The sequence below is a fragment of the Panthera onca genome, chromosome E2 (genome assembly GCF_046562875.1).
Source record: "Panthera onca isolate mPanOnc1 chromosome E2, mPanOnc1 haplotype 2, whole genome shotgun sequence".
Lineage (NCBI taxonomy): Eukaryota > Metazoa > Chordata > Mammalia > Carnivora > Felidae > Panthera > Panthera onca.
In genome coordinates, this window is record NC_138353.1 from 20,385,319 (window position 1) to 20,406,451 (window position 21,133).

General features: G+C 38.5%; 1 protein-coding gene across 5 annotated transcripts in view; it reads right to left on the reverse strand.

Moving 5' to 3' along the window:
- Window positions 1-21,133, reverse strand: part of DPY19L3 (dpy-19 like C-mannosyltransferase 3) — a 77,374-nt gene that overhangs the window by 15,522 nt on the left and 40,719 nt on the right. For 4 of the 5 annotated variants that reach the window (XM_060650883.3, XM_060650881.3, XM_060650884.3 and 1 more), the window contains 7 exons: window positions 11,771-11,902; window positions 10,289-10,390; window positions 8,211-8,284; window positions 7,884-8,042; window positions 4,662-4,784; window positions 4,170-4,281; window positions 3,356-3,412 (listed from right to left, as the gene is read on the reverse strand). In XM_060650883.3, coding sequence (XP_060506866.1) covers window positions 3,356-3,412; window positions 4,170-4,281; window positions 4,662-4,784; window positions 7,884-8,042; window positions 8,211-8,284; window positions 10,289-10,390; window positions 11,771-11,902 — 759 coding nt within the window. The remainder of the gene's footprint in view (window positions 1-3,355; window positions 3,413-4,169; window positions 4,282-4,661; window positions 4,785-7,883; window positions 8,043-8,210; window positions 8,285-10,288; window positions 10,391-11,770; window positions 11,903-21,133) is intronic. The other variant, XM_060650882.3, reaches the window with a different exon arrangement.

A 21,133-nucleotide genomic window follows, 5' to 3' on the forward strand; every position in this document is an offset into this window, starting at 1 on the left:
GCGGGCACCATCCCTACTGCTGTTCACGGTTCATTTTGTTGGTGTGGAGACGCTGGCTGGAGAGGTAGCCCGACTTGACCAGCTCACGGACTGGTAGAGCTATGGCCTGAAACCTGACTCCAAATCCAAATCCAGGATAGCCTGGCATATTTTAATATAATTACAGGTACAATGGGAGAGAAGAATATTTGAAAGTAGGACTCTCCAGGAAATCAGGAACATTTTATGCCACTGGTGCCTCCTACTCAACTCAAGGTAGTGAAGGGGAAGCAGAATGCGAACATCACACTCTGAGCTTACTGCTTTTCTACCATAATTCCCTATTTAATCCAACAATTAATTAAATGTTCACTGCTGTATCGAATGATAATCAGCTAAGAAGCCTCGATAATCTACATACGTCCTAAGGTGAACAGCAGAACTCCCATGTTGGAAGAAGGCCAATGACAAAGTGCCCGTGCTTCATTAATTTTGAAAATACAGGAATTTTATTTAGGAACCACTAACTAGAACCCAAGTGAAACCTGACTGCTTGGAGGCTGTGTTGTCAGCCCTGTCACTTTCTTATCATCTCATCTTTGGCCATTTTTACTGCTCATTCTCATCTAGTGTTGTAGGTGGGTGAACCCGGAAAACTGTTGGTGATGGAAAACCAAGACAGCACTACTGTCTCAAAGTTTTAGAAGAGATGTAATCATAGTGATTCAATGATACCTTTGTAATATTTCAATTATCCCTATTAATTTGGATAATCAATAGAATACCAACTTTTTAATGATAGGTCCAAATTATGTGGGTATAAAACGTATTTTAAAATCTATCAATTCAATGGATAGTAGATATTTTTCTAGCTTAAAGTTGCTGTTGTTAATTCTGAAAATGTTAAAACCTAGTAACACTGTCTTGTGGCAGACTTCTTAAACAGTGTGAAAGTGTCAAATTAACTAAATGCTGTTTCTAAATGACTAGCAATACTGTGAGAATGCAGCGATGCAAATAAATTAATCAACGTGAGCGTAATAATAACTCCTGATTTTAGAGTGAAGTGCATGCTTTTCCCTTTTAAATAGGATTGTCCTAAAGAGACATATAGCAAGATTGCTACTATGGACAAGGAAATCTGAAATCCTCATTACAATTGTTCTGTGAAACTCAAATGAGGCTTTGAAGTAGAGGAGTTCATTTTACTTATCAGTAAATCTGTTCAATAGTTGGAAAACAGATTCAGTTTCGGGGTAATTCTTAATATACATAACACCTTTATTTTCTTTGTGATTTTAAATGTGGAGAGGTTGGAATATCTCAACGGTTTTGTACCGTGGAAGCTGGACGCATGAAGATTTCTCCTGAAGTCCGATACTGAGAAGGGCTACGCTGGTTCTAGGCAAGTCTTCGGAAGGATTCTTCCGAGTTACTAACTCTCTCACTCAAAGAATATCAACATAGACTTCCTGGAAATGATGGCTTTTTTGGTGCTCTCACTGGTTTTTCTATAGTAATGGTTTTCAAGAGAGGTGGGGAGAGGGATTTTGCCCCACCCCCAGAGGGATGTTTTGCAATGTCTGGAGGTTTTTGATTGTCCCAACAGGAGAGAAATGCCATTGGCATCTAGGGGGTCGAAATTAGGGATGTTGCTAAACATCCTACAACACGCAGGACAGCCCCCTATGACAAGGAATTACCTAGCCAAAATGTCATTAGTCCAGGGAAGCCCTGTCCTGTGTGTAAGTGCCACCTGGAGGGCCAGGGAAACACATTTCTGGACTCCACTCTAGAGGTTCTGATTCGGTAGGTCTGGTCTGGAGTGGGACCCAAACATCTGTATTTCTAACAAGTTCCCAGGTGATGCTGATGTTGCTTGTCTGGGGACCACACTTTGAGACCCAATGCCATATAGCGTAGTTTGTTTCTTCTAGAATGCCCTTCCTGTTTTACCAAGAACAAGAGACTGAAGTCCTCAAATAGCTGTAAAAAATGAACACAATTCCAAATACATAGCTGAGACATGGAAGAACTCAGCCTACACAGAGAGGCTGTGGAAAAAAGACTGCTACTGTGTGCATACGTCTTTAGCGTGAGACCAGAAACGTGGTGAGCTCTGTCTTCTCTGGGAGGAGGGGGTTTATCACCCAGAACCAACGTGCAGAGGGGAAGTTACCTCATTCCTTATTAAACATAAATTCTACTTAATCTTCCGTTTTTGCTTTCCAGATGTTTTAAAGAAGTTTCATTTATTTACATCAGAGCAAGAAAATTCCCAGGGGCAGGGTGGTAGAAATAACCTATTTCTAGGTTTTCCAGTATCTGAGTTAGCACAGTGCTCTGCCTATGACAATAAATGTCTTGATGGATAGGAACATGATAGAGCATGATTTTTTGAAATATTTACAGTAGAATCATCCAAGAGTGTGATTATCACATACTATTTTTAGCCTAAAACCTCTGGCTTTGAGTAAAATCTTACATGAAAGTATAAGCCAAACCCGAAGCTGAGCTGCAATCGCTAATCCTCCCCGTGGCTGAGCCCCCTCCTCCCTTGAGACTCCCTCCCAAATGAGGGGCGATACACAGTAGAGGATGAGATCTACTGTTCGTTCTGACATAAAACCAAATTTGAAGGAAAAAATCTAAACTTAAGAATATGTGTAAGATTGTTTAAAAAGAGAGGGTAAAAGCTCAGTTGGATGGCGTAGTCTGGGCTCCCTGCCCAGGTACTGATTCAAGCCTCTAAATCTTAAAGATGCGTCAAGAGTCACCAAATCGTCCATCTGACTGGCGACTCCCTGTCTCTTACGAAGGATTCTCAGAACTGAAGCACAGTTAAAGCTATTTCAGGAGTTACTCAACTGAGAATATGAGGAATTTCCTTATTTCCTATTGAAACTGAAGGACAGATAACGAGGCTAGTCTGGGACTGTACTTACTTACATATGCCCAGCCTCTTACAAAGTGATTTTAAGCATCTAATAAAATATGTAGGTTAAAGTAAGATGCATTTTAGGATCTCTTACTCTCTCTAAAGCAGGTAACAGGGAATTATTTTTCTACTTAATTTACCTCAACATAGGTCTGAAAACATCTTTCGGAATTTGCATCAGCGGAATAGTAAGTCAAAACTAAAGTTAATCAGAAAAATTAACCTGTAGTCGTTTTTGCTACAGTGTTTTTACTTGTTAAATACTATTTGAGAAATAGATGGGTTTTCCTATCAATGCCAGGTGGCTTCATAAGAAGCCAAGGAGAGGTCTGTAACCTCCACAAACCATTCTATTTGCCAGTAACATACAGAGTACAGAGTCAAAGCAATTATTCTGCTAAACTGATTAATGGCAACAATGAGGAAAATCAGTCTTACCTTATAGCCCAGATACAGCAGTATTAATATCGGTACTGAATATCGCATTATACATATCTATATAAGAAAGACATTATTTAGATCACAGGTATTTTGAACACTTTGGCCTTACAGTTTTGTTCTGTAAACATAGGACCCATTCTTTTTAAAGCAACAAAAATGTGATTTCACGGAGCATGAGTCTCCACTATGCCAGACAACGGGGTCAACGTAAGGGTCCCAATCACTCATGAGATACTTGTAGCTTCTACTCTATTGCCACCTTGTGAGTTCACACGGGAGAACAATTCAAACTGCAGTTATAGGCTATTAACCATAACCATATGCTTATTCATATTTGTGTTTTCCTATCCCCTGTTATTAATATTTGTTTTAAGGATAATTTATTATAATAATAGTGATAACTGGATAATGGAGTTCTTGATGATTTGTAATTTTTCCTTGTGTGCTTTACAGTATTTCCAAATTCAGTATAATAAGCAAATCTAACCAATGGTTTGGGAAAAAATAAATAATTTAAAAAATAAAATTAAGAATAAAACTATTTTAGAAATAACTCCTTAGAAAATCCTAAGGTCTACGGCCACACCAGCCTGAATGCGCCCGATCTCGTCTAATCTTGGAAGCTAAGCAGGGTTGGGCCTGGTTAGTACTTAGACGGGAGAAAACCATAAGGTGCCAGTTATCTATTTTCTGCCTCAAATTTTAGTATCTGTTTCACTGGACTGATGTAGGGGCAACTACTGAAAACAACAATAATTGGTAGGAAAGAAATCCTGAAAGTCATAAAACTAAAAGGGATAATAGCACTGACCCTCTTTGGGTTATAAAGATGGATCAACTTCAGGAGTAACTCCCATATTTCAGGGCTGCATAAGCCAAACGATGCAAACACACACATGTGTGACGTCCAGAGGTACTTCATTCTGTAGGAAAAGAAACAGGCAAAGGTCAACAAGTGCCAGCCAGCCGTGGAGAGACCCGCGGTGTGAGACAGTTGTACCGTCTGGGACAGGAAAATCTAACTAAGACTGTGCAGGAACCGTCTGCCAAAGGATCAGTTACGAGTTTCACTGCCTTTTGAGAACCATCATATAGGTAAAAATAGATGAATCTGGGTAATTAGGAAAAAAGTGGTTATTAATAATATTTTGTACTGGAAAAGGTAGCAAGCAAGAAAAATTTTATGGCAACCATAATTATCAATGAAGATGCCCGTCAGTTTCCAAGTTACATTGCTAAAATATGTCAGGTAAAGAATGGTCAAATAAAAACATTAATCAAGCAAACAGATAAGACAAAATACCTCATCGTACTCAATGCCAAGAATCCAAACAGAATGGTATGTATTAAGTTGTAGGCAGTTTCTGGTTTCAGGATGATCGTGCACTTTCCCATTTGACCCATGGATTGTTGATTTGCAGAATCACTGAATAAAACAGAACACGTACAAAATTGAAACTGGATACATAACTGTAAGTTAGGTAAATCTTTTTAAAAGATTTATGCCTTCATATATATACAAATGTATTTAGAAACTTATCTCTTCATATATTTAGAAATGTATTATTGCTCTAAGACAAAATGAGTCAGCATTAATCAATTTTGAATTTATGAAGCTAAAAGTGTTAAAATGCATCACTAGCTAAAATTTAACAAATTACATTGTAAGGAAAAATTTAGAGTACTTCAACCCTTTATAAGAAAATAGAAAAAATAGTCTTCTGGAGTCAAAAAGATAAAGATATCTTTAAAGATATTTCATGAGTTGCTAGTATTGTGTAAGTTTTCATAAATAAGAAAAAATAAAAATGTGTCCATAAACTTGGAATTCAGTTCCTTTATGAACAAATGATCACATTTTAACCTATCAATACCTCATTACAGATGTCTGACGTGATTTTTTTTAAATCAAACATGGCTATGTTAAAATAATTACACCCATAATATTAACAATAATTCCTTATCACGTAACACCCACTTTGTATTCTATTTCCCACGTACTGCCATTGCTTTTTTCAGGTGGTTTCTTTGAATCAGGACCCTAAGCTTTCACACTGCATTTCATCAACGTCTCTTTAAGTTATCTCTCAGTCAAAACAAGGATCCTCTGCTTTGAGGCTGTTTATTGGCTGAAAGAAATGTCATTTGTCCTGTAACTACTTCCACCTTCTGGATTTGGCTGATTTTCTCCTTGTGGTGGTGTTTAATACGTTTCTCTATGCCCACCCTGCTTATAAACTTATAATTAGATCTAGAGGTTAATTATTAGAGTCAGTTTTATTTTGGCAAGAATACTCCATGGGGGACCTGCTGTACTCTAAACTGGGTCACACCGGGGAGGCACATACTGTCGTCTCTGGTGGTCCCCACTTTAGAGATGCTGAGATGGACGAGTGGGTTCGGATGTCGTCCAGTGTGTTGTCAAGGGCATAAGGAAACAACAGGAAGTGCCATCAGTTTCAGATAAAAGCAATACCTTGTAAAGGCCCCACTTAGCCTTCATAAAATCCAACACACCTGGATACGTAGGAGGCTTCCATGTAACTAGAAAACTATTCTTCCCTAGAAATCCTTTCAACCACCCTAGATACGTATGAAAATTAAACTGGTATTCTAAGGTAATTTTCACCACTGGTAGTAATCTTTACTTAGGTGTCATATATTACAACCCAAACCCTGGCTTTTATGTTGCTACTAAAATGTTGCTCCAGACAAGAACATATGTTCTCATTTTCCCCTGATACCTGAGAGAATTCTGCAACACCTCTCCCCATCTCCCTGGCCAAGCTGGAAAGCTCATATTAATCCCATGAATATAGAGCCCATGAGTTAATTCCTTTTCAGTCGTAGCCTTTACACCAACACAGATGTGTTGCGTGAACAGAACAGTATCATCCTTCCTAGTATTGAGATGGTGGAAATATTTTTTTTTTTTTTTAATTTTTTTTCAACGTTTTTTATTTATTTTTGGGACAGAGAGAGACAGAGCATGAACGGGGGAGGGGCAGAGAGAGAGGGAGACACAGAATTGGAAACAGGCTCCAGGCTCCGAGCCATCAGCCCAGAGCCTGACGCGGGGCTCGAACTCACGGACCGCGAGATCGTGACCTGGCTGAAGTCGGACGCTTAACCGACTGCGCCACCCAGGCGCCCCAAGATGGTGGAAATATTTTAAATACTTGGCATCAATAAAATATCCTTCAAATTACTTAGAAGTTCATCTTAAGATACCATTATTCTTAAATTACTTTAATTAATGTAGTACTTTTCCTCTAATAAGGTTCTAATACCCCTACGTGGTAGATGAGGATGTTCTAAAACCTTACCCACAATCATACACCAAGTCAGCCTGCAGAGACGGCTCCTAGATTCACACTGAGCATGGCAGACATTTTCACAAAATACTGCAGGCCAACTCAACTTCCTGCTTTGCATGCAGTCTAGAGTCCTGCCGACATTTGGCGTGTCTGGAATAATATTAAATTACGCTGTCTAGAATAATTTCCATCTATTTTCACAGGGCTGGATTTTATCTTGGGCTAGAGATCAGGCTAAGAACACTTCTGAAAGATACTAAAATAGTTTATAGTCAATGAAGTATTTTCATGGTTCAATGTTGCTTCACTCTCTTAATAATCATAAAACATCTCAACTGATCTGGACTCATTTTAATGCCCTTCTCCAGCACAGCTCTCCGGTGGCTGCGAATCACAGCCCACCAGCACCTTAATTGGCAAGATAACTATGGAGAAAAAGGGCTTCCTTCTGAGCTTCATTAAGTTTTCACAAATGACAGCAGCTTCAATTTCTTACACTTAATTTTCTTTCAATTTAACACGGACAGTAAATGCAAAAGCCCTCCATCAGCCTTGTAGGTAGGTATTCCACACGTTTTTAAAACGTCTTTATACTCCCTGGCTCTTTCTTTTAGCAGATTAGTAGACATGTTAAGTTTTTAGAAACAGCCAATTATTGCTGAAGACTTTGGTGGACTCCAACTTTACAAGCCCTTTAACAACATGCAACAAAACAACAGTTAACTCTTGATACTTCATGAGAAATAAAAAAGGCAGCTAGACCAAGAAAGGCAGAAAAACAACAGGAAAACTAACAACGAGAACCAAAGAGAGACTATGAGTCATTAATAGTAATACGAGCTAATGACATATAAAATGCACAGAATGTTCCAGGCGTGAGGCACCATTCTAAGCACTGTATGTCATTTTAACTTATTTACTTCCCACAAACCCTGTAGAGTAAGTCCTCTGAGTATCCTGTGTCTATAGAAAGGGGCATACGGGAAGGGCTCAAAGGGGACAGTCTGCTCGGTACTGCCTTTTTGCTATGTCTTAGCTGGTCCATCGTTAATGACTGAGTGGAGTCCAATCTAAACTGGCTACGTCCCCCCTTTCAGCTGCACAATACCGCATCTGTGTCTGATAGATTGATTTTCAACGGAGCACTTTTTCGGCAACAGAGAGCAAGTTCGTTAAAGCACAGCATAGGCTTCCGAAACACGCCATACCTGAGATTATGGAAGGCGACTGCTAACGCTGCCATCACTGTGATGGACAGAACAAATATGTAAGCGTAAAAAAGGAGAGTATCTGAGAGCCTTCCAAATGTATTAAAAGGTAAGAGGCCAAATGCTTCTTCACAGAGATACAGATTTGCATCGAAATCTCTAGGGAACAAATGAAAAGGCAAAATATTAAATTCAAAACAAGAGAAGTAAACCACACATTTTTCCTCAAAATGAGCCTGGAATTAATAGTTCAAGGCACTATGAAGTTTGAAAGTCCCTGCTGATTTAATATAAAAAAGCAAACATAAATTTTAAATTCAGCCATACCTTGTTGCTCCAAACCCAAATTTTGCCTTCAGAAATTTAAATATGTGTTCGTCTGACTTCAGGTTAAGAATTTTCTATCAGGGAGGGAGAAAATGAAAATTACTATTAGTGCCTCATGCATGATTTCCTGATAATTTCCCAATGAATACATACATCTGGTGTCCAGTTTCACAGGACTGCGTGTGTGTGCGTGTGTGTGTGTGTGTGTGTGTTTATAGCAAATGTTCTCAATAGTTGTCAGAAATGAGGAATTCTAACACAGTGACTTTTACACTCCTTCATCCCCCCCCCCCCCTTTTTATAAGCAGAATCACTTTTTTCAACCTTATAAAGAAGTTCAACACGTAAAATAGATAAAAGATGAGCTTCTTTGGTCTCAGGGAGGAGATGGCTGAAGCCAGGTGAGTACAATTTTTTTTTTTTTTATCAGAAAACCAATAATTTGATGATCTGAGACCTCAAACAGGTATAGAGCCCACAGGGCCTCTCTGGCTTTGGGGTCTCTGTCTGGAGACACAATTGATAGAAGACTCATTCACACAATGACAACTGAAGGCTCAGTGGTGGCCCCCAGAGTGAACAAATACCAGCGCATATCATTAGTGATTAGGATTTTAATTCACATCATTTTATTTTTAACATACGCTTTACAAAAATCCATATAACATAAATCAGTCAAGAAATTCTATCAAAAGGAAAATGAAGACAGAAAAGAAAGTAAGATGAATCCAGAAGTGAGGTTAGTACATAAAATACATTTGCTAGAGATGAGCTGCAAATCTGGGCTTACACATTCTACTAGCAAATGCAGAGGGAGATAAAAGCACAGGTCATAAGATTAAAACAAACTAGTTGCTCAAAACAGATCCTAACACTCCTAAAACTGAGACTCAAGAGAAATTTTCCCCATGGGTACGGTAAAAACAGCAGGAGTCTCAAAGACAAATTTTTTCTAATTCCTCTCATTGTATGTAGCTGGCAAGACATCAAGTATGACTCAATAGATGGTATTCTTTGGGAAGTCAAGAATCAATGGTCCAGGCATGCAGCGCTCTACTGGCTTCACTCAGGCACGGATGACTAAATGTCTCGAGTGGGGGAATGGGTGAACCGCATATCTTTCAGCCAATCTTTCGGAAACGCTGATTGCTCAGCTCAAGTAAGCTTTTGATAAGTACTGAACTGTGTGGGGTTTAAGAACTAGCGACAAGGACCTGGAGTGGAAGTGTTTAATGTGGCCGGATGAGTGAGAGTCTCTGAGAGTCAACAGACAGGAAGAGGGACTGCCAACGTACATGCGGATGTCTCCTGCCCTGAAACCAGCCTGCCAGGAGGGGCAAAATCGTTTCAATAAATCACTGTGGTTCCAACAGTAAAGCTAGTTTCTCTCTCTTCTTTTCTTTTGTTTTAAGTAATCTTCTATACCTACCGTGGGGCTCGAACTGACGACCCCGAGACCAAGAGTTGCACGCTTCACCAACTGAGACAGCCAGGCGCCCTGCCTGTTCATCTATCAACTTAACCCAGTGAAAATCATGTCATCTTTTTCTTTGTACCATAGTGCAAGAAAACGCTCTCTAAAAAGTAGAATTTTTTAAAATTAGAGAGACACTCGTTTAATGCCTTTAAAGTTGAGCTTTTAAAAAGTGTAGTGACTCGGGGCGCCTGGGTGGCGCAGTCGGTTAAGCCTCCGACTTCAGCCAGGTCACGATCTCGCGGTCCGTGAGTTCGAGCCCCGCGTCAGGCTCTGGGCCGATGGCTCAGAGCCTGGAGCCTGTTTCCGATTCTGTGTCTCCCTCTCTCTCTGCCCCTCCCCCGTTCATGCTCTGTCTCTCTCTGTCCCAAAAATAAATAAAAAATAAATAAAAAAAAAAAAAAAAAAAAAAACGTTGAAAAAGTGTAGTGACTCAAAAAGTGAGTTCAAGTTAGAACATATTTAAAAAATGAGCAGAAATCAATGACTGAGATAGAGAATAACTGTTTCAGAAACAAAGTGAAAACTGAGCTTGTTAAAAGGAGAACTGGTCATTCTTTAGATAACTTTAATTCATAAATTAAATGTCATTTTATTAACCTACCTTAATAATGTTGTTGAGAAAAAGTGTCAAGCATAAAACTGCAAATAAATGTAATAATAGTTTCCCCAGCCTATTAAGGAAGCTTCCAGTTTTCAGATTTTTCTAGAAATGAAAACAGCTGAGTCTTAATTCTTAAATTACTTCAGAGACATTTAAGATGAGATTACTTAAGGATTTAAAACATGAGATCATGCAACATACTGGGAAAATATGTGGAAAATATCACCTACTTTTCACGAGGTTATATACTGTCTTAATGCTTGTAAATGTCTAATATAAATGTAAATGAATCCCTTTATATAAAGCTTCGTAATATCAGAAAACTGTCCTAGTCTTTTTTTTTTTTTTTTTTTTTTTTAGACCTTTGCAACTAGAGTATGGAGTGTGCCAGAAGGTACTCAGGATACACTGACTGAACAAATCTTGTGGTCATTTAACCATTAATTCATGTATCACAGACGACACAGCAAATTAAAGACCTACCAGTATAATAAAAGATAAATTGTGCTCTTTATAATAGTTTTCTTATAACTGTCAGATTAACTTTACAGATCATCAAATATAATAATAACTAATAATTTTGAAGAATTAAATAGGCATGATGTTTATTTATAACTAAAGTTAGAAGGATGAATGAGAACTATTGTTTTAGATCATCAACTGAAGCCTTTTTTAAAAAAATCTTTGTGACAGCTTGTCCATGACAGGATATTTTCTTCCTAAAGCAGAAAGTAAAACAGCTTCTTGATATAAAAGTACTTATGAGAAATGTTTCTCATATGCTTATGAAAAAAAACAGGCCTTGTGACATTATGTGAAGAAAAACAAATTAAATCTCATGTAACTTTAAGAGATTTGAATTCTTTAATAAAACCAAAATATCAGGTCAATGTTTTCAAATGTGACACTCCAGGAATGTCCCCTTATTTCTGAATGTATGTATCTAGATTCTCAAAATTCTCAGAGTTAATCTAAATTCACTTAAAAATCAATACCACGATACGGAACGATGCGGTAGGGAGTAGTGCTACTGTGTCACCAATAATAAGGTATCCAGCAACTCGAAAGACACTGGGATGAACATATGTCCCCAAGTAACAGGTTCTTCTTACTCTTGAATTCACACACACCAGAAGTAAAAAAGTTTTTCTTCTTTGTTTCAGGTTTAAATCAATGGCATGCATTCAAATAAGCATCTCTGGCTAATCCCTGAACTGAGATTCCCATTCTCTAAGACAAAAGTAAATGTCAAAACAAGGGGTGGCACATCAGAAAGCTTGACAACAGAGATGCTACACCGTGCACATAAAAACAAACAAACAAACAAACAAAACCAAAAACCAAAACAAAAAATAATGGGTCCGGTGCTTTTCAGTGGGAATCTGGTCATAAATTTTCCTTTGTGTGCTGTATAAAAATAAGGCCCAAGCAACCACACAATTTAAAAAAGAGTTTGCTTAAAGGACAAAAATAATGTCCTACCTGAAGTTTTCTTGCAATTAATACTGAAAGATTAAAACTGATCAGCAATGATCCAAGAATCATAGAATTAAAAAACTGAAGAATGCACACCAAGAGCAAGCCTGTCATTTGTATGCCATACAGCCATGTCGCCTGCAACAAGCAAAGATTAGGTGGTTAAAGACTTGATCAGAAGCCTACCGCATGCTGGCACGTGGGCAACTAGCCGGCTGGATACATTTCAAGTTACAAATGAAGCAGAAAGCACACCTAGCTTCAAGCAATTCCATCTAAAAACCAAAATCATACACATACTGCTTATTTACCTTTTAATATACTGCATTTTAAACCTTGTAACATTAGTTAAAGAGGAAACAAACAGATAATATGAAGTGGAGGAAGCAATGGCATAAACATATTCTGGAAATGGGCAAATGCAGTCCGCAATTTCCTTCTAAATTCTCTTACAGTTACTATGTACAGAATCTTCTGGTGTTCTCTTATTTCCGAATTTTCCACACTCCAGACTATCCTATTGCTTCCTTTTCTCTGTGTGTGCACCTGATTCCATCAGGCTGAAAAGCCCTCCTGGAGCAAGGCCTTCGACTTTCCACTTCGGGGGGTCTCTAGCAGGTGGCACAGCGCAGCAGTCAAGAACACGACTGGGGTCGGGGCGCCTGGGTGGCTCAGTGAGTTAAGCGTCTCACTTGCACTCAGGTTGTGATTTCGCAGTCGGCAGGTTCGAGCCCCACGTCGGGCTCTGTCCTGACAGCTCAGAGCCTGGAGCCTGCTTTGGATTCTGGGTCTGTCCCTCTCGCTCATGCTCTGTCTCCCTCTCAAAAATAAATAAACATTAAAAAAAAAAAAAACAAAACCCACAACTGGGGTCAATAGCACCTGTGCTAGCTTGCGGATTCTGACATAAACCAGCTGTGTGACCTTCATGTGCTGGAACTGGTTCATGTGCAAAAGAGGGATGTTTACACCTTCCTCAGAGTTGCCGTGAGGCCTGGCGGAAGGACCGGATGTGGTACTGTTTTAAAATGCCTAGCACATGATGAGCACTCGCTAACGACAGCTCTCGGTGTATAAGAATTGTTGACAGGTGGATACTGAAAGAAGCAAAACTCCACCAACTTGAACACAGAAAATATGCCACAAAGAAAAACTGACAGCCTCTAATAACGAGTTGATACTTTCTCTCCTCTTTGAGATTGGACAATTCCATATTCATATCGGCATATGAAAAATCCCACTTTCACTCAGCAGCAAACCAGATTTCCCTCATAGCTTTGTTTTCTTAACTTCAAAGGAAACAAACCTATAACAAGCATTTAGAAGGCAACACCTGCAACGGTTCAGCGCTTTTGCTCGGTTGTTCACAGAAATGTGGATTTTAGGATTATAAAGGCACAGTATTTCATTATAGGAGATTTAGGAAAACATAAAAAAAGAAACAATAATGGATAGAAAAGTGGGCTCTAAAATCAAAATCCAACATCATTACCTACAGAAATAATATTGATTTCATAGTGGTGGTAGGATATTTCATGTGGCATTTTCCTTATTTCACGTTATATTGTATCATTTTCTCACATCAATGACTGTTCTGTGAAAACTTAATTTTAAATGGTTACATAACATTCTACCATATGCCGTAATTTGTCTGCCAGTGGATCATTTGTTCCCAGCTTTTTATTATTGTTGAAGTTAATGTTATTACGAACATCCTTTTGAAAAAGTCCTCAAATCATTGTATCTGATTACACTCCTCCACCCTTATCTGCGAGGGATCTGTTCCAAGATCCCAGTGGGCTCCTGCCTAGTCGCGCCTGAAACCATGAAGGCGCCGAATGGATGGATACATAGTATGTTTTCTCCTGTACACGATGATAAAGTTTAACTTATGAATTAGGCACAGTAAGAGATTAACAACAGTAACTAATAATGAAATAAATAGAACCATTGTAACAATATACCGTACAAGATTTATGGGAATGTAGTCTCTCTCAAAATACCTTCTTATACTGCACTCACCCTTTTTCTTGTGATATGATAAAATGCCTACGTGATGAGATGAATGAAGTAAGGTGAGTGATGCAGGCATGTGACATTGAATCAGGCTACTACTGTCATTCTGGCTATAGGTCAGAGGCGGATTATCTGCTTCTCACCGTGGCTGACCTCACATAGCTGAAAACATGGATAAGGTGTGGGGGTGGGGAGGCTTCCGTAGCTCCTTAATTTGTTCATTGTTGTATAGCTAGCACCTAAAACAACACCCACTAGGACAGTGACACTCAATAAATATTGGAGGGACAAATGAATGAATGCATTTCCTTAGGACAGATTCCTAAAAGTACAATTACTAGATAGCGAAGGAATAGTTATTCTTTTTTAATAGCTTTATTGAGATATAATTCACATGCCATAAAATTCACCTTTTTAAAGTGTACAATTCCTGACTTTTAGTATTAACAGTTGTGCAAACATCACCAAAATCTAATTTTAAGATATCCTCATCATCTCCCCAGTCCCCCCAAATTCCATAGCCATTAGCTGTAACTCCTTTTTTTTTTTTTTTTTTGTAGGTCCTCACTCCTTATTTCCTTCCCATCATTCCTATCCAACACCAATCTACTTTTTGCCTCTAAGGATTGGCATATTTTGACATTCCATGTAAGTGGAACCACACAGTATTTGTTTTTGTGTGACTGGCTTCGTAGCACAGTGTTTTTTCAAGGTTCCTTCATGTTGTAGCATGTATCAGTGCTTCATTCTAAATTTTGACGGTTGAATAATATTCCGTTGTACCACATTTTGTTTACCCCATTCATCAAGTGATGGGCATTTTGGTAGTTTCCACTTTCTGGCCATTCTGAATCACGCTGCTATGAACATTCATGTACAAATTTTTATGCGGATATAGGTTTTCATTGCTCTTGGGTATGTTACCTAGCAGTGGAATTGCTGATCGCGTGGCAACTCTACGTTTAACACGTGAGCCAGTGCTAAATTGTTTTCCAAAGAGGCTGCACCCTTCTATATATCCCTCCAGCAACGAGAGTTCTAACATCTTCACATCCTTGCCAACGCTTATCATCTGTCTTTGTTGTTGTTTTTAGATTTTAGCCATCTGAGTGGGGGTGAAAGTGTATCTTATTTTGGTTTTGACTTATTTCCCTAGTGAGTAATGATGCTGAGCATCTTTTCATGTGCTTACTGGGCATTTACATATCTTCTCGGATTGTCTATCCAATCTTTTGCCCGTATTTATTATTGAAAGAGCTGAAAGAGTTCTTTATATATCCTGGAAGTGCATTATCAGATAGAGGATTTGCAAATATTCTCTCCCATTTTGTGAGCTGTCTTTTCACTTTGATGATTTGTTTTGAAACACAAAAGTTTTTAAGTTTGATGAAGTCCAATTCACCCATGTTTTTCTTTAGTCACTCATGCTTTTGGTGCTGATCCTTGTAAGAAGGCTTGGCCTACTCCAAGGTCATGAAGAATTTTTCCTGTCTTCTCTATGTTTTATAGCTTTAGCTCTTAAAGTAGGTCTTTGCTGTACTTTGAGTTAATTATTGTATGGGGGGGGGGTTGGGGGGAGGGGTCTGACTTAATTCTTTCACATGTGGATATCCAGTTATTCCAGCACCATTTGCTGAAAAGATTATTCTTTCTCCATAATTATCTTGGCTCCCTTGTTGAAAATCAATTGACTGTTTATTTTTGGTGAAGACTTATTTCTGGTCTTTCAATTTTATTCCACTGATTTATGTCTGTCCTCCTACCAGTATCACACTGTCTCAATTGCTGTAGCTTGAAAATAAGTTCTGAAATTGGAAAGTGTGAGTCTCCCAACTCTATTCCTCTTTTTCATGGCTGCTTCAACTATTCTGGGTCCCTTGGGTTTTCCCATGAATTTTAAGATTGGCTTGTCAATTTCTGCCAAAAAAAAAAATCACCTGGGATTCTGAGAGAAATTGTGTTGAATGTGTACATCAATTTAGGAGTACTGTCATTTTAAAAATAGTAAGCCTTCCAATCCATAAACATGGGTATCCTTCTAACTTATGTTGGTCTTTAAAACTTTCAATGTTTTGTAGTTTGCAGTGTAGAAGAAAGTTTGCAATTCTTTTGTTCAAGTTATATCAAAGTATTTTATTCTTTTTGCTGCTTTTCCTTCTAGGAAGTATTTGTATTTTTTGCTCTCTTTCCTACTGGAGTGCAAATATTTTTCTCATTATCCTCTTTAAGGATAACAAATCACTCACGAATACATTTAAAAAAAATAAAACAATTTTTTGTTTGCCTTTTTGAGTTATGGTGTTTTCTGGTGTTGCCAGTTTTTGGGTCAAATAGGCATACTTCTAGAAAAAAGAACAGTTTGTGTTACAACAAGGTTGTATGGTTTTATAAATGTAATGATATTCAAGGTTCGTAAGAAACATTGCTAGTGAGCCGCCGGAATGTAACGTTGAGTAGTATTGCATATTAGAAAGTCCTAAATTATCAGTGGTAGATCTGATGTTTGTTCTCAGATTTTATTAGTCCAGTAGAGTTTAGAAACGAGGTAGCAGTAATATATTCTTTCTATGTAGAGTAACTGGAATTTTCTTCAGTGGGTCTTGCTCCTGCTCTCTATAATCATTTAAAAAAAATTTTTTTTAATGTTTATTTTTGAGACAGACAGAGCATGAGTGGGGGAGAGGCAGAGAGAGACACACACACAGAATCCGAAGCAGGCTCCAGGCTCTGAGCTGTAAGCACAGAGCCTGACGCAGGACTAGAACTCACGAACTGCGAGATCGTGACCTGAGTTGAAGTCAGACACTTAACTGACTGAGCCACCCAGGTGCCCCTCTCCATAATCATTTTGAATTAGCCATGGTTAACATTTGTGTAACATTCATAAAATACCAGGCAGTTTTGTTCTAAATGACTCAAATATATCAACTCGCTCAAACCTAGGTGGTCCGGTTCCAGAATCTGTGCTCTTAACTAACTATGCTATAATACAGGCTAGAACAGAGACTCAAACTTTGGTATCAAAATGAGTTGAGATTGAGTTTCTAATGCTCCAGGCCATTATGAGGTCTGGCTAGAGGTTTGTAATTTTGCTTTTGAAAGAACTAGCTTTTAAGATTTTATTTTTTTAAAATAATCTCTACACCTAGCGTGGGGCCTGAACCCACAACCCCAAGATTCAGAGTTACATACTACACCAACTGAGCCAGCCAGGCACCCCAAGAACTAGCTTTTTATTTCACTGATTTTCTCTATTGCTTTTATGTTTCAATTTCACTGATTTCTGCTTTTATTATTTTCTTCCTTTTGCTTGTCTCGGGTTTATTTTGCTCTTCTTTTTCTAATTTCTTAAGGTGGGAGCTTAGATTACTGATTTCAGATGTTTTCTCTTTTCTAATGTGATACATTTCTCTTTATTGCTGCTTTAGCTGTATCCTACAAGGTTTGATACAACAAGGTTGCCTTTTGTCACTGAGTTCAGTGTCATCTCAAGGCTTTGAGACCATAGGTATTGACGTTCTTTGACCCATAGGTTATTTAGAAGTGTGTTGTTTAGTTTCTAAGTATTAGAATTTTTTTTTTAACCTTTCTGTACTGATTTCTAGTTTGACTCTATTGATTCAATCCATTGGCTCTTCTGCTGTTATTGGGTGTGGTGTTCTATAAATGTTGATTACATCCTGTTCCTTGATGGTGTTAAGTACTATATCCTTAATGATTTTCTGTTTTATCAGTTGTTGAAAGAGGGGTGTTGAGGTCCTCAACTTATTTGTGGATTTGTCTAGTTCTCCTTTCGGCTGCCAGTTTTTGCTTCACATATTTTGTAGCTCTACTGTTCGGTGCACACATATTTAGGGTTGCTATGTCTTCTTGGTAGATTAACCCTTTTGTTATAATAACCCTTTTGTCCTGGTAATTTTCTCTGCTCTGACACCTACTTTATCTCATATTAACATAGCTACTACTACTTTCTTTTGATTAATGTTTGCATAGTGTTATCTTTCCGAATTTCTTTTACTTTCAATCTTCTTAATGCTGTGTTTGAAATAAGTTCTTGTGCTTCTTTAACCCACTCTACCGATCTCTGTCTTTAAGTAGTTGTAGTTAGATCATTTATCTTTAATGTAATTATTGATTTGTTAGGTCGTACCTGTCATTTTGTTTTCTGTTTGCTCACTGTTTTTCATCTGTTTTCTTTTTCTTACCTTCCTGTTGGTTACTTGAACATTCTTAGAATTCCATTTTTATTTATTTATAGTATTTTTGAATTTATCTTTTTGTACAGATTTTTTAATGGTCGTTCTGGGTTATTACATTATACATTCATAACTTACCACAGTCTACTGGTGTGGCTATTTTACCAGTTTGAATCAAGTTTAGAAACTTTACTTAAATCCCTTTTTTCTTCCCATTTATAACACAATTATCTTAGATATTTCCTCTACATACAATGAGAACCACATTCAACATTGTAATTTTTGCTTCAGCCATCAAACATACATTAGAAAACTCAAGAGGAGATGGCAAGTCTGTTTCATTTATTAATAGTTTTACTCTTTTGCCTTTTCTTTGTTCCTGACGTCCCAACATTTCTTCTTTATCGTTTCCTGTTTCAAGAACTTCTTTTAGCCATTTTTTAGGGTAGTTCCATGAGCAACAAACTCTTTTCCTTCATCTGAGAATGTTTTCATTTCTCCTCCTTCTGTGAAGGATATTTTTGCTGGGCATAGGATTCTGGGTTAACCATTCTTTTCTTTCAGCACCATTGTTTCTGATGAGAAACCTGCTGTCACTCGACTTAGTTTTCCCCTTTGGATAAGTATTGTTTTTCTCTGCTTTTAAGATTTCTTATTTATTTATTTATTTATTTATTTATTTTTTATTTAATGTTATTTTATCTTATTTATTTATTTATTTGTTTATTTTTATTTTTTTAAAGTAAGCTTCATGCCCAGTGTGGAACCCAATGCCGGGCTTGAACTAATGACTCTGAGATCAAGACCTGAGCTGAGACCAAGAGTTGGATGCTTAACTGACTCTGCCACTCAGGCACCCCTCTTTATCTTTAGTCTTCAGAAGTTTGATTGTTATGTGTCTTGGCATGTATTTGTTTGGGTTTATCCTATTTGACATTAGCTCAGCTTCTTGATTCTGTAAGTTTCCATCTTTTGTGAAATTTGGGAAATTCTCAAACACCTTCAAAAGGTACTTTTTCAAATACTTTTTTTCAGTCTTACACTCAATCTCTCCTTTGGGGATTTTGATTAGAAGAATATTAGAGTTTTTGTTATAGTCCCACAGGAACCTGAGGCTGCTCTTTTTTTTTTTTTTTCCCCACTCTATTTTCTCTTGTTCAAATTAGGTAATTTCTAACCTGTTCTATCTTCAAGTTCACTGGTTCTTTCTTCTTAAAAAAAATTTTTTTTAATGTTTATTTATTTTTAAGAGACAGAGATAGACAGAGCATGAGCAGGGGAGGGGCAGAGAGAGAGACACACACAGAATCTGAAGTAGGCTTTAGGCTCTGAGCTGTCAGCACAGAACCTGATGTGGGGCTCGAATCCACGAGCTAGGAGATCATGAACTGAGCCGAAGTCGGGCGCTTAACCAACTGAGCCACCCAAGTGCCCCTCATTGGTTCTTTCTTCTGACCACTCCATTTTGCTGTTGGGCCCATCTACTGAGTTTTTAAATTTTCATTACTGGAGTTTTTCTGCAAAAAAATTTCTTATATGCTCCTTATTTGTATCTTCTGTATGTTGCGAGTTTATATTTTTAATTTGTTTCAAGTGTTTGTATGTGCTCAATGAAAATTTTTTATAATGGCTGCTTTAAATTCCTTGTGAGATAATCCAACTTCTGTGTGTTGGTGTTGAGATCTGGTGATTGTTTCTTTTCACTCAAGAGAGATTTTCCCAGTTCTTAGTATAAGAAGCGATCTTCAATTGCACTGTATTATGTTACTGGACTCTGGATCTTACTTAAGTTTCTGTATCAGGAGGCGTCCTCTGTGCCATGCCAGTCGGGGAAGAAGGATGCAGTCTCATTATTTCCAGATGGGGTTAGATCTAGGTTTTCCATTTGGCCTCTGTTGACTTTTGGGAGACAGGGGAGAGGGGTGTCTCATGGCTGGGAGATGATGAAACTTTAGGCTCCCTACAAGGCTTCTGCTGATACCATCCTGGTTGGGAAGGGAAGGGACGCCTCCACACTGCTCCTCACATGGCCCTTCGCTGACACTGTTGGGGGTCGGGGGGAGGGTGAAGGGAGCGAAGGAGGTTTGTTACTTTTAAAAAAAATGTTTTTTTCACGTTTATATATTTGAGAGAGAGAGAGAGAGTGGGAGCACAAGTTGGGAGGAACAGAGATAGAAGGAGAGAGAGAGAATCCCAAGCAGTCTCTGCACTGTCAGCACAGAGCTTGATGTGGAGCTTAAACTCACAAACGGTGAGATCATGACCTGAACAGAAATCAAGAGTCATAGACGTCCAACCGACCGAGCCACCCAGGTGCCCCAAGGCTTATGGTGGTTAAAACTCTGGCTTCCCTGTTGGTCGTTTCCGACACCATCCTGTCAGGGAGAGGAAGGGATATGTCACTACTACTGGATGAGGGGAAGGGATATCTCACTAACCACTGGATGTGGCCCTCACTGACGCTTCTGGGAGACAGTGAAAGCGCTGCCTCCCCAATAGATTTCTTCTGACATAGCCCCAGCAGGAAGTGAGGACTATCTTGTTACAGCTGGGCGAGGGCGGAAGTCCAGCTTCCCCACTGAACTTCTGCCGATGGAGGTGGGAGTGAAGCTTTTTCCGTGGTGTTTGGCTAAGTACACAATCAATGTCTAAAGGTTTTCTATCTTGCTAGAGATATCCCGCCTCCCCTTTTCTGGTCCTTTGGCTTATCTTGGGACTTCTGATTGAGTCCATTGGGGTTTCCTGGTTGCTGACTTTTCCAGCACCTACTCTGGGATACATGAGGCAAAAGGAAAATCCAAGGACCCCACTGCCACGTTCTTCTTCCAGTCGCCGGGGCTCTAAGCAGCCTGCTTTCTTTTCTTCGCCCCTTAAAATCTTCTCATGTTTCTTTTATATATATTGTCCAGGGCTTTTAGTTGTACTTAGTGGGAGGAATAGAGGGGAGTGCATTTACTCCATCTTGTCTGGAACCACATGGAGTCCTTTAAAATTTCTTCTTAGGTAGTGATCATTAATGCGTCTTGTTGTTTTCACAATGGGTTAATAAAACTTTATCAGCCTCCATATTCTTCGGCTTTAATATAAAAAAGTATATGCTTTATAATACCATCTACTGTTCTGCTCTATAGTTTCAAAGCCTATACACATACCTAAG